This window comes from Saccopteryx bilineata, chromosome 5 (genome assembly GCF_036850765.1).
Source record: "Saccopteryx bilineata isolate mSacBil1 chromosome 5, mSacBil1_pri_phased_curated, whole genome shotgun sequence".
NCBI lineage: Eukaryota > Metazoa > Chordata > Mammalia > Chiroptera > Emballonuridae > Saccopteryx > Saccopteryx bilineata.
This window is the reverse complement of record NC_089494.1, coordinates 98197297-98212858: the sequence shown is the minus strand read 5'-3', so window position 1 is coordinate 98212858 and position 15562 is coordinate 98197297. Positions and strand designations below refer to the sequence as shown.

Genomic DNA, 15562 nt, shown 5'->3' with positions numbered 1-15562 from the left:
TCAGACTACCTGGTTACCTTAGCACAAGTCAACACAAAGAAAAAAAAATGTAACAGAATACACTCTTAAATTACAGGAACTTCAATAATCAAAAATAGTCAGGGCACACAAATCCAGGTCTTCCTGGCTAATTTTACTTGTTTTCTAGCTCTAGGCTTATCAGTGTTTCTGGTGACTTAAGTACAAAGTGCTGAAGTTTTCCTGTCTGTTTTATGCTTTGTGTTGCTGATAGATACACTTTCTATTACATTGGCTACTATTTCTTTTCCATACCTTTGTTTTTGTTGTCTTAATGCTGAAATTCCCTTCTCTAGCATGATAAACTCATTTGAATTTAGAAAGAGATTGGCAATATTTTTTCATGGGAACTTTTACAATGCGAATAAGACAAGATCCATTGATACAATAAAGTGAAAGTAAAAACAACAACAAAGTGTTCCAAATTCATTTTTCTTCTTTCCTTCCTCCCTTCCTCCCTCCCTTCCTCCCTCCCTCCCCCTCTCCCTCCCTCCCTCCCTCCCTCCCTCCCTCCCTCCCTCCCTCCCTCCCTCCCTCCCTTCCTTCCTTCCTTCCTTCCTTCCTTCCTTCCTTCCTTCCTTCCTTCCTTCCTTCCTTCCTTCCTTCCTTCCTTCCTGGAAGCTGTAAATTAATGTTTTTCTGCTCTGAAATTAGTGTTGTAATGACTAACAAACACCACCATAAAATAATGTATTAAGGAAAAAAAAAAGGAATACTGGATATTTGAGTTAAGAATTAATTACAAACTCATTGAATTTATTTAATTTTCTCAAATCAATTAAATTGGGCTAGATTAAAATTTTAATTTTTTTTTAAATACACAAAGTTTAAATAAAATTTTTTAGGATTACTAATTTCTTATGGTGAATTACTACAAAAATAAATGTTGCCATTTATCATGCTTAATTTTGAGAAAGCCTCTAACTTGTAAATTACCTCTGAATTTTTCAACCTTTCTCATATTACTTTAGTTTATAAATAGTAATATAAAAGAAGAAGTTAATATCTAAAATACATATATTAGAATAAATACATTAGAATTATTGGAATCTAAAATAAATATGTTAGAACTGATTGTGGGTAGATGAAAAAAGATGTAATCCTACATATTAGGAAAATTGTATTCCAAATGGAAAGTAAAGTAAAATAATCATGTGGAATTTTAAAAATTCTTAATATGCATTATTTCATGAAATTAGATGACACACAAGAGATTCTAATTTTTCTTTAGGTTCCTGAACAAATACACCAATTAAATATGATATACACTCAATTACTTGGGAATAGTTTCAGAATAGAAAGAAAAAATCATAAAGGAACAATATGTGTATTTATTTTTGTGTGCATATTTGTGTGTTTTCATGGTGAACTTTTCAGATATCAGAGAGTTTCATTCTCTATTCAGTTTCAGCAAACTCTTCACATACTTTATTCCTTCATATTCAAGAGGATACTGACATGTTTGTGGGAACTTAATTCCATAAGATTACATAATCACTTCTTTCTAGAGACACAGGAAATAGTCCCTTTAAATGTTAACATAATGAATTTTGTTACAAATGTAAACCTTTAAATTAGTGTGTTCATACATCTCAGTTTACTAGTCTCTAATAGTTGAATTTGTTCACTCCTTTGAGCATTCTTTGTATGATTGTAAGGACTTTTGTGATAATATTCTGTATTGAGAGAAGGTTGTACTATATAAAATGTATTTTCATTACTCATGCAATTTAGATTTAGTGATATCACCACTAATATAAAATACAATGTAGGAAGAGATACAATTTTCTAAATATAATGTGGTAATTTTGAATGTTCTTACTGCCAAATTTTTATAAGCGCATTCCTACCTATAAGTATACCCATATACAAAAATCAATTTTTCTTTGTTCAAATGGAACTAATTATGGAGATTAAAATATCAGTGTTATAGAAAATCAATAATAAATATATTTTCATTACCCTCACCAAGGAAAATTGACTTTTCTAGGAAATATTCAGAAAATAATTCAGTTGATAAGAAAGCATTCCCCAGATTAGAATATTACCTCCTAAATGTTAAACTTTTTTCTTTGTTAATTTTCATAAAAGATAATAACATATAACCCAAATGTGAATACTCTTTTTGAAAAAATTCATTTTTGAATTATATATTAGGCTTCATGTATGATAACTTAAATTGGAGTATGTGCTTAGAAAGAAACAAAAAGGAAGAGATAGAAAAGAAGTGATTTAGACAGAACTATTCTGCAAAGGAAACACATTTCCAAAGATTAATGTAACTTCTGAATTAATCTATTTTACTTATTTATTATATGTCTATAGTAAATGAGAAAGTTCCTTAGAGCCTTGATAGGCTGGTGCCTAATTATCTCTTTAGAAAACATTTTTTCATTGGGTGTGACTCGAAATGGCAAGGAAAATTAAAAGTGTGAAAGTATACTTAGTTCCTGTGGTAAAATTTTGTCTGTAATCAGTCATCTTTTCTCATTTAAACACAAAGCACATATGTGTGAAAAATTTGGGGTTGCCCAAAATATCTGGGTTTTTTTTGTCCAAATGTCAGGGACATGCTGCCAGGCCAAGGAGGCCTAAACGTCTCTAATGTTCCTCACTGAAGGCAGAAGTATTCTACTAAAACTCCTGTCTCTAGAATGAATAGATCTTCTTAGTCACCCTGACACTGCCACTTTATGTAGTTGTAGCAAAGTAGAGAATTAAGTGAAAAACCCTCTGCTTTGGTAAATACAAGTAGAAATTCAAATTCACTTCTTGTTATTTCGAAGTCCCCCACAGGTCATAAATTACTCAGGTGTTTTAAAACACTTCATTTCGTGAAATCTAGAAAAAAAGCCATAGTACAATAGGCCCCCTACTCGTACAGTAAGAAAGAAAAAAGGATGTCTCTGTGATAAAGATATGAAACTTGGAACAATTACAAAACGTAAGTTGGGACAGGAAAAAAGATGGAAGTATAAACTATATAATCTAATTCTATATCAGCCTGGAGCACATGCTGATCATTTTCACAAAACTAGACACATTTGATAACATTTAATTTTTGTTCAAACACTTTATATTTTAAGTTGAATCTCCTGTTTACCATTAACATGTATTTTATTTTATATATATATATGTGTATATATACATATATATGTGTATATATATAATTAGATACATTAGATTACAACTGTAAGTTATATTAGAGAACTCATATATTTTCATATGATCTACAGCACTGATACATCTAAGATACTTAGATTTGTGTAACCACCTCTGAGGAAGTATTTGGCAATGCAATGCCCTTGCTTGTTTAGAAACTTAGTCACACAAGTGTATCTAAAAAAAGTTTTTTAATGTAATAAGAAGCCAAAATTACAACTGAGGTAGACAGAGTTAGGCTCTAGAAAATATAATTAATTTCTGAAAAAAAATTAAACTTTTTAACTCCTATTAATTTGTAATTCAGTGCTTTACCTTCTGTTAATATCATTCTTATTAATATCTAATTAAAATGATTACATGTCATAAAACCTTTAAATACAAATAAAATATCTTATTAATAATTATTACATATGTGTTCTTAACTGCAGCTAGGAATCAGCTGGCTCCTTATGTGACCACATCACCGTTCAAAGCTAAGAAGGGAACTTGGTCAAAGAAGGAATTTCTCAGCCTGAATCTCTCTGCAGAGAACTGTAACTGGATGTCCCTTTAGAAAGAGGGAAAGGACCTAGTGACCCAGTTGATCTATGGTCTTAACTTGCTCACCACTTCAGATTACCTTTCTGAGATTTACACTTTTAACGATACACTGGTACCTTGAGATAAGAGCAGACCAACATAATTTTTTTTAAGATACGAGCTATGACTTAGTCCATATTTTGTTCGAGATCAGAGTGAAATTCCAAGATACGAGTCATGATTCAGGGAAGTTGCCACTAGTTGGCACGTTGGTGCACAGGTCCAGTATCAGCAGCACAACACCAGCATCTCGTCTTTCTCACATGATACCCACTCTCATGTGCTATACTCATTCTTGCATAATTTTTGCATTTTATACTAACTTTTTTTGTGTGCTATCTTTGGGCCAAAGAAAGTGAGTGTAAAGGACAGTGGTGAGAAGAAGAAGAGAAAGATGTCGATAGAAGTAAAGCAAGAAATAATAGAAAAACATGAGCATGGTGTATGAGTGATTGAACTGGCAAGGCTGTACGACCGCAATACATCTACAATTTGTACCATCCTTAAACAAAAGGATGCCATTAAAAGCACAAATCCAGCAAAAGGAACTACAATTCTGTCCCAATTAAGGACAAATATTCATGAAGAAATGGAGAAGCTTCTGCTGGTGTGAGTGAAAGAGAAAAAGCTGGCAGGAGATACAGTGACAGAGACTGAAATATGCAAAAAGGCACATATTATTTACAGCGACTTGAAGAAGAAAGAACCATCAACCTCAAAAAAGGCAGCAGAAGATTTATTTAAGGCAAGTCATGGCGGGTTCGAAAATTTCAAGAAGAGATCTGGCATCCACTTGGTGGTGAAGCTGCGAGTGCTGACGTTAAGGCAGCTGAGGAGTATATCGCACATTTTTCTGTGCTTATCGCAAAGGAAGGCTGTATCCCCCAACAAGTGTTCAACTCTGATGAAACATAATTGTTTTGAGAAAAAATGCCCCAGAGTGCTTTCATCACCACGGAGAAGAAGCTGCCAGGCCTTCTGACCCTTGATCTTTGCATTGTGTGCAAATGCTAGTGGTGACTGTAAAGTAAAGCCACTGCTAGTGTATCATTCCAAAAATCCTCAAGCCTTTAAGACTCACAAGATTCTTAAAGAACAACTGCAGGCTATGTGGGACGCCAATGCTAGGGCATGGGTTAGGTGGCAGTATTTTATTGAATGGATAAATCTTGTCTTTGGTCCTGTAGTAAAGAAATATCTTCAAGAAAATAAACTCCCAATGAAAGCATTACTAATCCTTGAAAATGCTCCAGACCACCCACCTGGTCTTGAAGATAACATTCTCGATGAGTTCAAATTCATAAGTCCTCTACCTCCCACCCAACACAACTTCAATCTTGCAACCTATAGATCAGCAGGTCATGTCCAACTTTAAAAAGCTTCACACATAGCACTTGTTTCACCGCTGCTTTGAGGTAACAAAATACAAATCTAACCCTTCAAGAGTTTTGGAAAGATCACTACAACATCATGATATGTTTACGCATTATTGACTTGGCATGGCAAGAGGTTACAATAAGAACCTTGAATTCGGCATGGAAAAAGTTATGGCCTGATGTTGTTGCAGACAGGGACTACGAAGGATTCGAACCAGAGACCAAGACCAAGGTAGAAGCATTGGAGGAGATTGTGTCCCTCGGAAAGTCGATGGGTCTGGAGGTAAATGAGGATGACGTAAACGAGCTGGTCGAGAAACAGAAGGAGGAACTCTCAACTGAGGAGTTGAAGAAACTACAGCTGATGCAACATATGGAGCTTCTGCAAGAGATTAGTAGTGAGGAGGAGGTAGACTCGGAGAAGTGATTTCTACAAGTGAAATTAAAGACATGCTGGCAATGGAAGAAGCTTTCAAGTTTCATTGAAAAGAAACACCCAGAAAAAGTTTCAACTGGTCATGTTTCAGCACTTTTTAATGACACTTGTTTGTCACATTTCCGTAACAATTTAAAAGGCAGGCCAAAGCAAACCTCTTTGGATAGATTTTTATTCAAAAGTTCTGCAAGTGAAAGTGCCGAAAGTGCAGCCAAAAAGGCAAAAACAGGTGATGATTAAGTGAAAAATTAGTAATGTTAAGCTTAGGTTAAGTTTAAAGTCAAGAAAGTGCATTTTTTTACAATTACTTTTTTGTGGTTTCATTTTAAGAAAGTGCAGTTTTAGTTTACATTTAGTGTTAAGAAAGTGCAGTTTTAGTTTAGGTGTCTACAGTGCCTATATCCCTTCCTCCCTCCCTCCTCCCCCACCATTCACCTCTGTTCACTGCACTCGTCTGTCCCCAAGGTAAGAATACAGTACTAAATAACACTTTTTTCTTTTATTGCACATATTTTGTTATGCGTTGGTAAAGTATACATGTGTGTTTCTTAATTAAAAACATGTCTTTTTTATAATTTAGGATGGTTTGGGGATGTCTCACAGAGCTGGGACAGATTAAATCTATTTCAGTTATTTTAAATGGGAAAAGTTTGTTTGATATTCGAGTTCACTGACTTACAGAACAAATTAAACTCATCTCTCAAGGCACCATTGTATATCTCTCCCTCGCTGGTCTTCAATTAGTTTCTTTCAGCCTACAGTTGGGACTGGCAACCATTAAGTTGTCTCAGGCTCCTTGCTTTCCCTGTACTTTGTGGACTATGCAATGCTTTTAAAAGCAGTAGCTGATTTTGAACACTTTAAACATGTACAGATATGAAGTTTCTGCTGAGAAACTGGAAGTTTTGGTGACCTAGGACCTTTTCTCCATCCACATGGCAGCAATTAGTTTATGTACTCTGTCTACAGACCAGACATGTGTCTCCAGGTTTTCACTCAGCCAGGGAGAATCTGCTGAGACTGTGGAGCAGTGGTTTCTTCCTAGTTCCCTCTAGTGGCTGTTTTACTGGATTAATACCTTGATTCTGTCTCCAGATCGTTAACTCTCCACTTTTTTTTAATATTTTGTCTTACATTTCATTCCTCCTTCTGTAACCAATGTTACTAGAATGTGCCACTTGCAATGAACTTTTCATTAACTTTGATATTTGTATTATTTCTCCCTTTTACCATTAATATGTATGTAAACCCTTGACTGTTACAGAATTTATTTTGAAAAAGAAATTAAAATAAAATTATTATAACTTCGTAGAAATAACAGTCAGGAAAAAAATCTCATGAACACATCCTGGTAGAATATTTGTTGCAGAGGCTTTACTTCAAATACTCTTTGTTTAAACAAAGGTTCGGAGAAACAAGCATATAACACTGGACGGCATCAGGCTACTATGACAGAGACTTCTCGTGTCCTTTTCTCTAAAGCATTATTTGCTATAAAATATGTAATTGTTTAAGAGCCCAACTTCAAAGTCCAAGAGCATTTCTTTTTCTAAAGGCATTTTTCAGTAAAGCACAGAAGCTGCAGCTTTGAAATGCATATTGAGTGTCGCTGGCAATAAAATTTATGTTTTTTCCATAAATGACATGGTTATGGTTGAAAGAAAAGGAAGGTTATAGGTTTTCTTTGAACTTTCATTAAAATTATGAAAAATTTAACATTTCAGTTGTATTGTTCTGAAAACCAACTCACCGCGGCAGTGCCCTCCTTCGTCGGACCCGTCTGAGCAGTCCCGGACGCCGTTGCACAGCTGAGAGACATGAACACAGTCTGGGGCACCAGAGCAAGCAATGTGGTTCAAGGGACACTTGATTTCCACTTCCTTGGGACCTAAAAAAAAAATATGAAAAGGATCAGATTGATGTGGATTAGCTTCGCTTTTTTTTGTTTTTAATGCTAAAACTGTTAAACAAAAAATTAATAGAATTTGCCCTTTCCGGGTGGGTCAGTTGATAGACGTTTGTGCTGGCACACCAAGGTCACAGATTCAATCTTGGGGAGGTTACATGCACAAGTAACCAATCAGATTCAATCCTGGGGAGGCTACATGCAAGAAGTAACCAATGAGTAGGCCACTAAATGGAACAACTAAATGGAACAAATGTATGTCTCTCCCTTGCTTTCTCCATCTCTCTCAAATCAATGGAAAAAAAAGAAATTACTAAAAGTAATTTACAAAACAAAAGTATAGAAATACTACCAGGGGACAACTCTGATTGTGACAGACATTGAAATTAGTCTATGTGATTAAAAACCTAATTTTTAAAAGGTGCATAAGAATATTCAATAGTGTATTGCTTTCAAACAATGCATTAAAGACACAAATATTCTTTCAACCCTTACATTAAGATGAACTGAAAATCTGTGAGTTGCTTTGAGTCATTGTTCTATCTCTTAGATAAGTGTTCGAGGCACTCAACCCCCATAAATCTCAATTTCCTCAAATCTGAAATACAGAAATTGACAATGTCTTGGCAGGACTCCTATTAGAATTATATCAAGTAACATGTACAAAAGATTTTAGTGAAATTTAAATGAATTTGTGACAATCTCAAAGCTATTTTATTTTTAATCTGTTCTTTAGGAATATGAATACTAACTAGTTATCGCGTACTTATTCATATATGAATATTTCTGATTAAAAAAATAATTTTACTGAACAACTATAATGCAATATAATTTGCAAAACAGTGAGGAGGGGATAATGCATAGGGCATACTCCTTGATTTTACCTGCTATTGACAACTGTACTATAAATAATTACCCTTTGTACTTTTAAAAATATACTAAAGTTAGAATACAGAGTCTTTTCTTGAAGGTCACCCATTCCAAATCTTCATCAAACATGCTTCTTGTATATTGTTATATCTAAATTCCAGGTATATTATTGTTTTTAATTCCCAAAAACTATTTATACTTCTGTAGTCACTCCCCAAATTCCCCATAATGATTCTTAATTTTGCCCAGCTCTTCCAAATTCAAAGTGCAGTCATACCAATCTGACTACAATTATGCGTTAGTCTGACACTGACTATGGCAAGAGCAGAGATTCTGTAGTCGGACACATTTAGGTTTTGAGTACATTTATAGCAATACCAATGGGATATTAATTTATTTACTCAACTAAGCATTACATTTATCATCTGTAAATGAAATTATCAACTGAGTCTACTTCGTGAGATTGTTGTGAATGGCAAAAGTTAGTGATAGCAAAGCAATGAGCATTGTGAAACACAGGCTCAGAGCAGGAATTCAAATTCAGTATGTGTTAGTTATGTAAGTAAATGCAGAATAGTGGAGGGGTTAACAAACTTTGAAGCCAGATTCTTCAGTCCAATTCTTAGTCCTATCACTTGTAAATTGAGTAACTTGAGCAAGTTATATACATTCACTGTGTTTCACCAGGTTCTTGTAAGGATTATATCAAAAGCGCTTAGTGTTTTTTCTGCAAGCACTGTTTGTTATTTTCATAGTTTAATAAAGACTGTTCTAAGAAGCTGAGTTGCCTTTAGGTAAACACTTGTATCTCATAACTCTCTTTTCTATTGCAGGCCACCCCCCCCCAAAAATAATCCCACAAATAAAACAACATAAATTCATTTAAAAAATAAAATTATAAAATGTAAATTACTTTTAAAAAGGTATAAAATTCTATAACAAACAGTCTCAAAATAGTTCCTAAAGTTAATTGGTTGATTCTTAAAAATATAAAACAGGCATATTTGCATAAATGTCAAAAGAGTGTATAGGTCAGATATATTGAGGTCTCTCTGAAAATTAAACACACACACACAGAACACATCATAAACTTGGGAAATTTAAAAAATTTTATAGTTAAAGACCAAAAGTGACTTAATGATTCTTAATTTTCCCCAGCTCTTATAAGAAACAAGATTTTTTAAAAAGTGATACATAGGTTGCTACAAATAAAGTATGGTTTTTATTTTTAAGACTACAGGTAAGTAGTGAGATGTTGTATCTGGTGTTCTGAAGAAAGACTCAGCTACTTTATAAATTTTGAGAAATCAGGAAAAATGTTTGGAATTCTCAAGGGCAATATATAGATCAATTAAATTCTTCCAGTGGTAAGAATTTGGGGAAAAAGAGATATTTTTGTTTGAAAGAATGAAACGGGTAATCTGGTTCTTCATGGAATAGCCATTATAGACTTCCCCATCATTGATATTCCTTTGTCTTGGTTTCTTTTTTTAAATTTTATTTATTTATTTATTCATTTTAGGGAGGAGAGAGAGTGAGAGTGAGAGAGAGAGAGAGAGAGAGAGAGGGAGAGAGAGAGAGAGAGAGAAAGGGGGGAGGAGCAGGAAGCATCAACTCCCATATATGCCTTGACCAGGCAAGCCCAGGGTTTTGAACCGGTGACCTCAGCATTCCAGGTCAACACTTTATCCACTGCGCCACCACAGGTCAGGCATTTTGTCTTGGTTTCAATCAGCACTGGCTAACTGGTAAGATAGCTGGGTTGCAGCTTAATGGATTGTACCTTAATCAGTCCTCCCCAACTTTTCCTGTTAAAGCCCACAAGACAAGGATAATATTTGCCAATTAAATTGAAGTACATAGCAGAAATTAGTTGTTGAAGTTGTTCCAGTCCTCAGGAATTAATCTCAAAATTGAGAGAATCAATTTTTCAAACTCCTCTGACCAGTACTAGGATACTTCAGTTGTAAAGCTCTGCTGAAAACAGTATTTTGTTGTTCTTTCTGAAAAATGGGAATAGACAAGTCAGTGTTAGAAACAGTAATGACTGCCTCAACTAAAATTCTCCCAGAAGCTGGCGAGTAGGAATATCTATTGTACTATTGCTCTGGGAAGCAGTCTATCCATAATTTCTGGTCATTACTTCTGCAGTGAAGGCTTGTACTATCTCATGGGCTCCTTTAGTCTATCCTGAAGACTCAGTCTGATCACTACCTTTTCCTGCATTCCTGTGTGACAAGGAGAGTCATGTTATAATGGGACCTGCACGAATTCCTGAGAGTATGCTAATATCGCAATACATGACTCACCTCATGAAGACTTTCAGGCATTCAAAACATTTTAAAATAAGAAATCATATTCTGAACATGTATATCAAGGAGCAAGGTCAGAGGCTCCCTCATATACCCAGAATTACCTCTTTAGTTTCTAAATCATGCAGAGTTGGGGGGACCTGGCAGAGGAAATGGCATAACAGAGCAGCCTGTGAGAAATTTAAAAATACTACAAAGACACTTTAGAATTTTCACAAATATAGTAATCCTAGAGAGAATATCGCTCAGTTTTCAGTAATGCACATTTCCAGTTCCTCAAATCTAACTTTAGGTGACCTGAACAAGGGAATGGAATTTAACATACAGTAACTAGTTGTAAGAAATAAAATCTCTTTCATTAGGAGGATTTAAAATATATCAGTAAAGAAGAATAGTATATCTTAAAACATATATTAATGCCTGACCTGTGGTGGTGCAGTGTATAAAGCATCAGCCTGGAACACTGGGGTCTGTGCTTCGAAATCCTGGGCTTGCCTGGTCAAGGCACATATAGGAGCTGAAGCTTCCTGCTCCTCCCCACCTTCTCTCTCTCTCTCTCTCTCTCTCTCTCTCTCTCCTTCTCTCTCTCTCTCTTTCTTTCTCTTTCTACTTCCATTCTCTAAACTAAATAAAATTTTAAAATGTTAAAATATATATTTATTTATAATTTTTGTATAAGCCTTACCCAATTAGTGGAAACAGGAATAATTCTTAAAACTAAAAACATTTTACAAATAAGTCTTGTAGGATAAGGCAAGGATAATGTAATACATCTATATGTTTTTGAATTTTTAAATTATTCTTTACATGTGGAGTTAATATCTTATTTTGTTTAGCAAAACATGATAAAGAAAGACATAAGCCTTTTCAAATATCTTTTCTGGTTAAAGAAAACTAAGACAGTGCATTCTGTGAAGGAATGCAAAATTTTCTTCTGTTACAGCAGACACAGTAAAATACTTCACTTGTCACGGTATCATTGTATCAAAACCAGCATCAATCCTCATCCCCCAAAGTTTACCTCTCCACCTTTACTCTATCACATCCCACGTGCTAAGTTCTGTCCTATCAAGATTTGCTGCTTGGTTACACTGTCCTTTCCAATGGTTCTAAGTTCTTGGCCTGTTATCCTCTTAACCTTCATTCAACAAACAAAAATTACTTTTTCAGACTGAAGGAAAAAGTTCTTTCCTACTTTTTTTTTAATTGTTTAACTTCTCCAAAGTATAGACTGGACTTATCTCATTCCCATTTTCTTCTCAGTGTAGCCTCTGCTTCCCACACTGGCGAGCTTCTCCCCAAGTTTTCCGTGGTCTCACTAATGGTGGAGCCAGAGGTCTATAGTGTCCTCAAAACTGACCAGGATTACTCTCTCCTAGACACACTTACACCATTATTTCTCATGCCCCTTATACTCTAGTCCCACTATTGTTGTTATCTGTACTACTCCATAAGCACACTTGGATGCATTTCACACACACTCTTTCATAAACTTGGCTGCCCCTGTTTGGAATACACAAACATCCTCGTACACTTTATGACACAGAATAGGTGTTTAACATACAGTTGTTGAATGATGCACAAGGTACATTGAAACTCCTGGGCAAGTTCTGCTTCCTTTGATAAACTAGAAGCTACTTTTCCTCACCATCCTCAGAATAGCTGTTAGAAATGCGGCTTTCACACAACAACTACTCTCAAAACAATCATTCTTTTTAGTGGTTGGCCAGAACAAAAACAAACTCCTTCACCTGATTTCATCATCTAATTGAAATTTAATTAGCATTATTTACAAATTATTTTCAGTACTTTTACTTTACTTCATTCAGTACTATCTTTCAGCTCCCTAATATAAACCAAATTTTTCCCACTTCGGAATTTTTCTTTGTGAACATTGTTATCTGGAAAGCAACCTTCTCTTTCTTTTGTACCCAGCAAAACCCTTCCTAGGCAAGCTCAAACTTCAGGTTCTCCATCAAACATCCTCTGTAAAAAGCAGTAGGAAGTAGTGTAAAGATTATGATATGTAGAGAACAACACCTTGTGTTAAAGCTTTTAGCTGCCATTTATTATTTGACTAAACTTAAGTACTTAACTTCACTGAGACTCTTCCTTCCCACTTGAAAAATGGGTCTAATAATAGTGTTCACATCATATGATTTTCATATTGCACAAATGAAATCACAGTTTGGGAAGCACTGTACAAATGAGTCTTTTACTTCGTTCTATAAATTCATGCAGATGTTGTTTATATTGCATAAATGAGGTACAGCAACATGTGTTACTTATGTGAATGGTAAAGCATGTGCAACCCCGACCCTGCTCTTATCTTCAAGCACAATTTACTTTTACATGTGAGCTATTTCACCTGACAAACTATTTTGACTAAGTGGAGAAAAATAAAAAAAAATTATAGCATTTTAAAGAAAATTAAAATTGGATTTATGAGTTTCAACTTTTAAATAAAACAATATTAATTGATATAATTTTTAATCTATGTGATTCCACTTGAAGATATAGGAATATGAATAACAATCTCTGAAGATACATGTGTACTCAATCAAATACTAACTCAAATAAAATCACTTCTGTGTAAAATAGGTTCTGGTGATGGCTTGTGTTTTTACATAGTTCAGATGAATGTTGTGAAGCCTCAAGAATCAGGAGAGAGGTGAAAGTGATTGATTCCGTTCAGCTGCACTACCCTTAAGCCTACATCTGTCGGGTTTTTAAAGACCCCAGGGAAGGAGATTTTGTAGCTGATAAGTTGTTCCAAGGTTTAAAAATCCTGTTTCTTTAGCCCTTACTTTCAGAAGTCTTAGTGTAGGAAAATTCCTTGCATCCAACATACAGAGCTTTATTTATTTAATATATGAAAAACATGCCTGGTCACCTAAGAAAGACTATGCTAATTACAGCAATTCTATGACCAAACCCACCATTATGTCTGTTATTAGGAACATAGACAAATAAATGGTTAGTTAAGACACTTTTACTTAAAACTCTCTAGACTCCATCAGGAAATGATATGTTAAAGTAGAGAACACTGTACTTCTGTGAGTCCATGTTTCTGTATGTGCATGTTTTCTGCTAACTTCAGAATATATCCAGTAATTTTTTTTATCTGTCAGAATCAGAATCTAAAAATATAGGTTAAGTGACAACCTTCTCCTGCACTAAAATTGTAAACATTTATGATACAGTCAAAATTAGCAAATAAAATTTTTTGTATGAACATAACAATGGTATTGTTATTAATTTTAGCTTTAGAAAAAAAGAATTTTGTCAGTCCAATGGACTATTTTCTTTCCTGATCTTCCATTTAAGGGCCAATAGATAAGAAAATGTTGTAGACTGCAAGTGGCAAAAAGCCTTTGTAAATTCGAGGCTTAGCAATAGGCTCCATTCTCCCCCCCTCCACATCCATATTGGCTATGATGCTGAGTATTTGCACCCACTTCACTTCCTTGCTTAAGTTCCTGGAAGCAATTTACATGTCCTAACTCTTACTCTTTGTTTGTTCAAATGTTGGTTGATTTCGCTTCTGCATGGTAGGGGGATTCCTGTTTATGCCTTGGAAGACTTCCTGTTTTTGCCTCAGATGTGTAACTTTGTATCAAAGACTTCTTTGATTTGCATATGGCTATATAATAAAGCAAACTGGGGCTATAGGGCACTCGGATATTGCCATCAGCATTGAAGAGGCCTCCAATCCCAACCTTTTTTCTTAATGAGTCTGTTTTCTTAATTCTACACTGTTCTCACTCAAGACCCAGAATTACAAACTATGCTGGTCCGTGGCAAGAGAATAAATAAAATCATTATTTTACCAATGATTGCCATTGCAACATTACTATTCATTAAACCACGCAAATGGAGGGAATTCAGGTGAGATAATTAAAAAGTTTGTGTGATGTAGGTGTCTTAAATAATCCTTTATCCCTCTCTATGTATCTATGCATCACATATAACTCCACTTTTTTCAAAAGGTCTAAAAATGGCTTTTCCTCTTCCTCCAACCCAGTTAAAATATACCTGTATGCTTTTTTAAGAGTCCTCTCTTTTCTAGTCAACTTGATAAACTCTATGTTAATGTATTTGCATTTAAACAGGATTCTTACCAAAACAATTGATTAGCTATAAAAATTGACATTTTAGACCATCTGTGAAAATGACAAAGGTACTTTTGTTGAGAGAACAGGGACACTTGATTGATACAAATGGCACACTTCTTGGTGGCAATTTTTTTATTTCTAAAGTTGGCTCTCAACTCTCTTTTTAAGTCAAGAAATATGTACTAAATCAATGAAGCAGAAAGAAGACACCTATTTTCAATTTGCAGAAATTCTATTGAGTGCACAAGAAGTAAAACCCATGTTCTAGTCATATCTTAAATCTCCTCTGTAAGGAAAAGATTTACCTAACTTGCAGATAAAATAAAGAAGCAGAGGTGTAATGTTCCATTTGGAAGTATCTTTCCTCTGAAACACAGGATAGAACAGTGTTCATCTCTAAAGCCATGTTTTCTCTTGTTCTCTATGGTTACTTTACTTCCTATAACCCAGAGGACAGCTCCTGATTGCAGTTGAAGTTCAGGGCAGTGTGGAAAGCATACCTAATTTGATGCAGAGATGACCCCTGGCAGGAAGCATGTTAAAATCTGATACATGACAGGAAAAGACAAGTCAAAATAAGATAGACTCACACATCTGCCAGAGAAAAAGGGTTTTACTGCAACAAAGGGACGATGAGTAAGAATAACCAACTGGTTCATCCACATGTCAGACCAGCTGAAAGATGTCTGAACTTTGATTCTATAACTGTGTTAGAAATTGCTTCTGAGCCAAATTGTGCACATAAGAGGCATTGTTGTCATGCTTAGGAGAGATTTATTTATTTT

At 34.8% G+C, this 15562-nt stretch overlaps 1 protein-coding gene across 1 annotated transcript in view; it reads right to left on the bottom strand.

Annotated features, from left to right (window-relative positions):
* LRP1B (LDL receptor related protein 1B) overlaps positions 1-15562 on the bottom strand; it is a 2131860-nt gene that overhangs the window by 1391149 nt on the left and 725149 nt on the right. The window contains exon 3 of the mRNA XM_066281034.1: positions 7325-7462. Within this exon, the coding sequence (XP_066137131.1) occupies positions 7325-7462 (138 nt within the window). The remainder of the gene's footprint in view (positions 1-7324; positions 7463-15562) is intronic.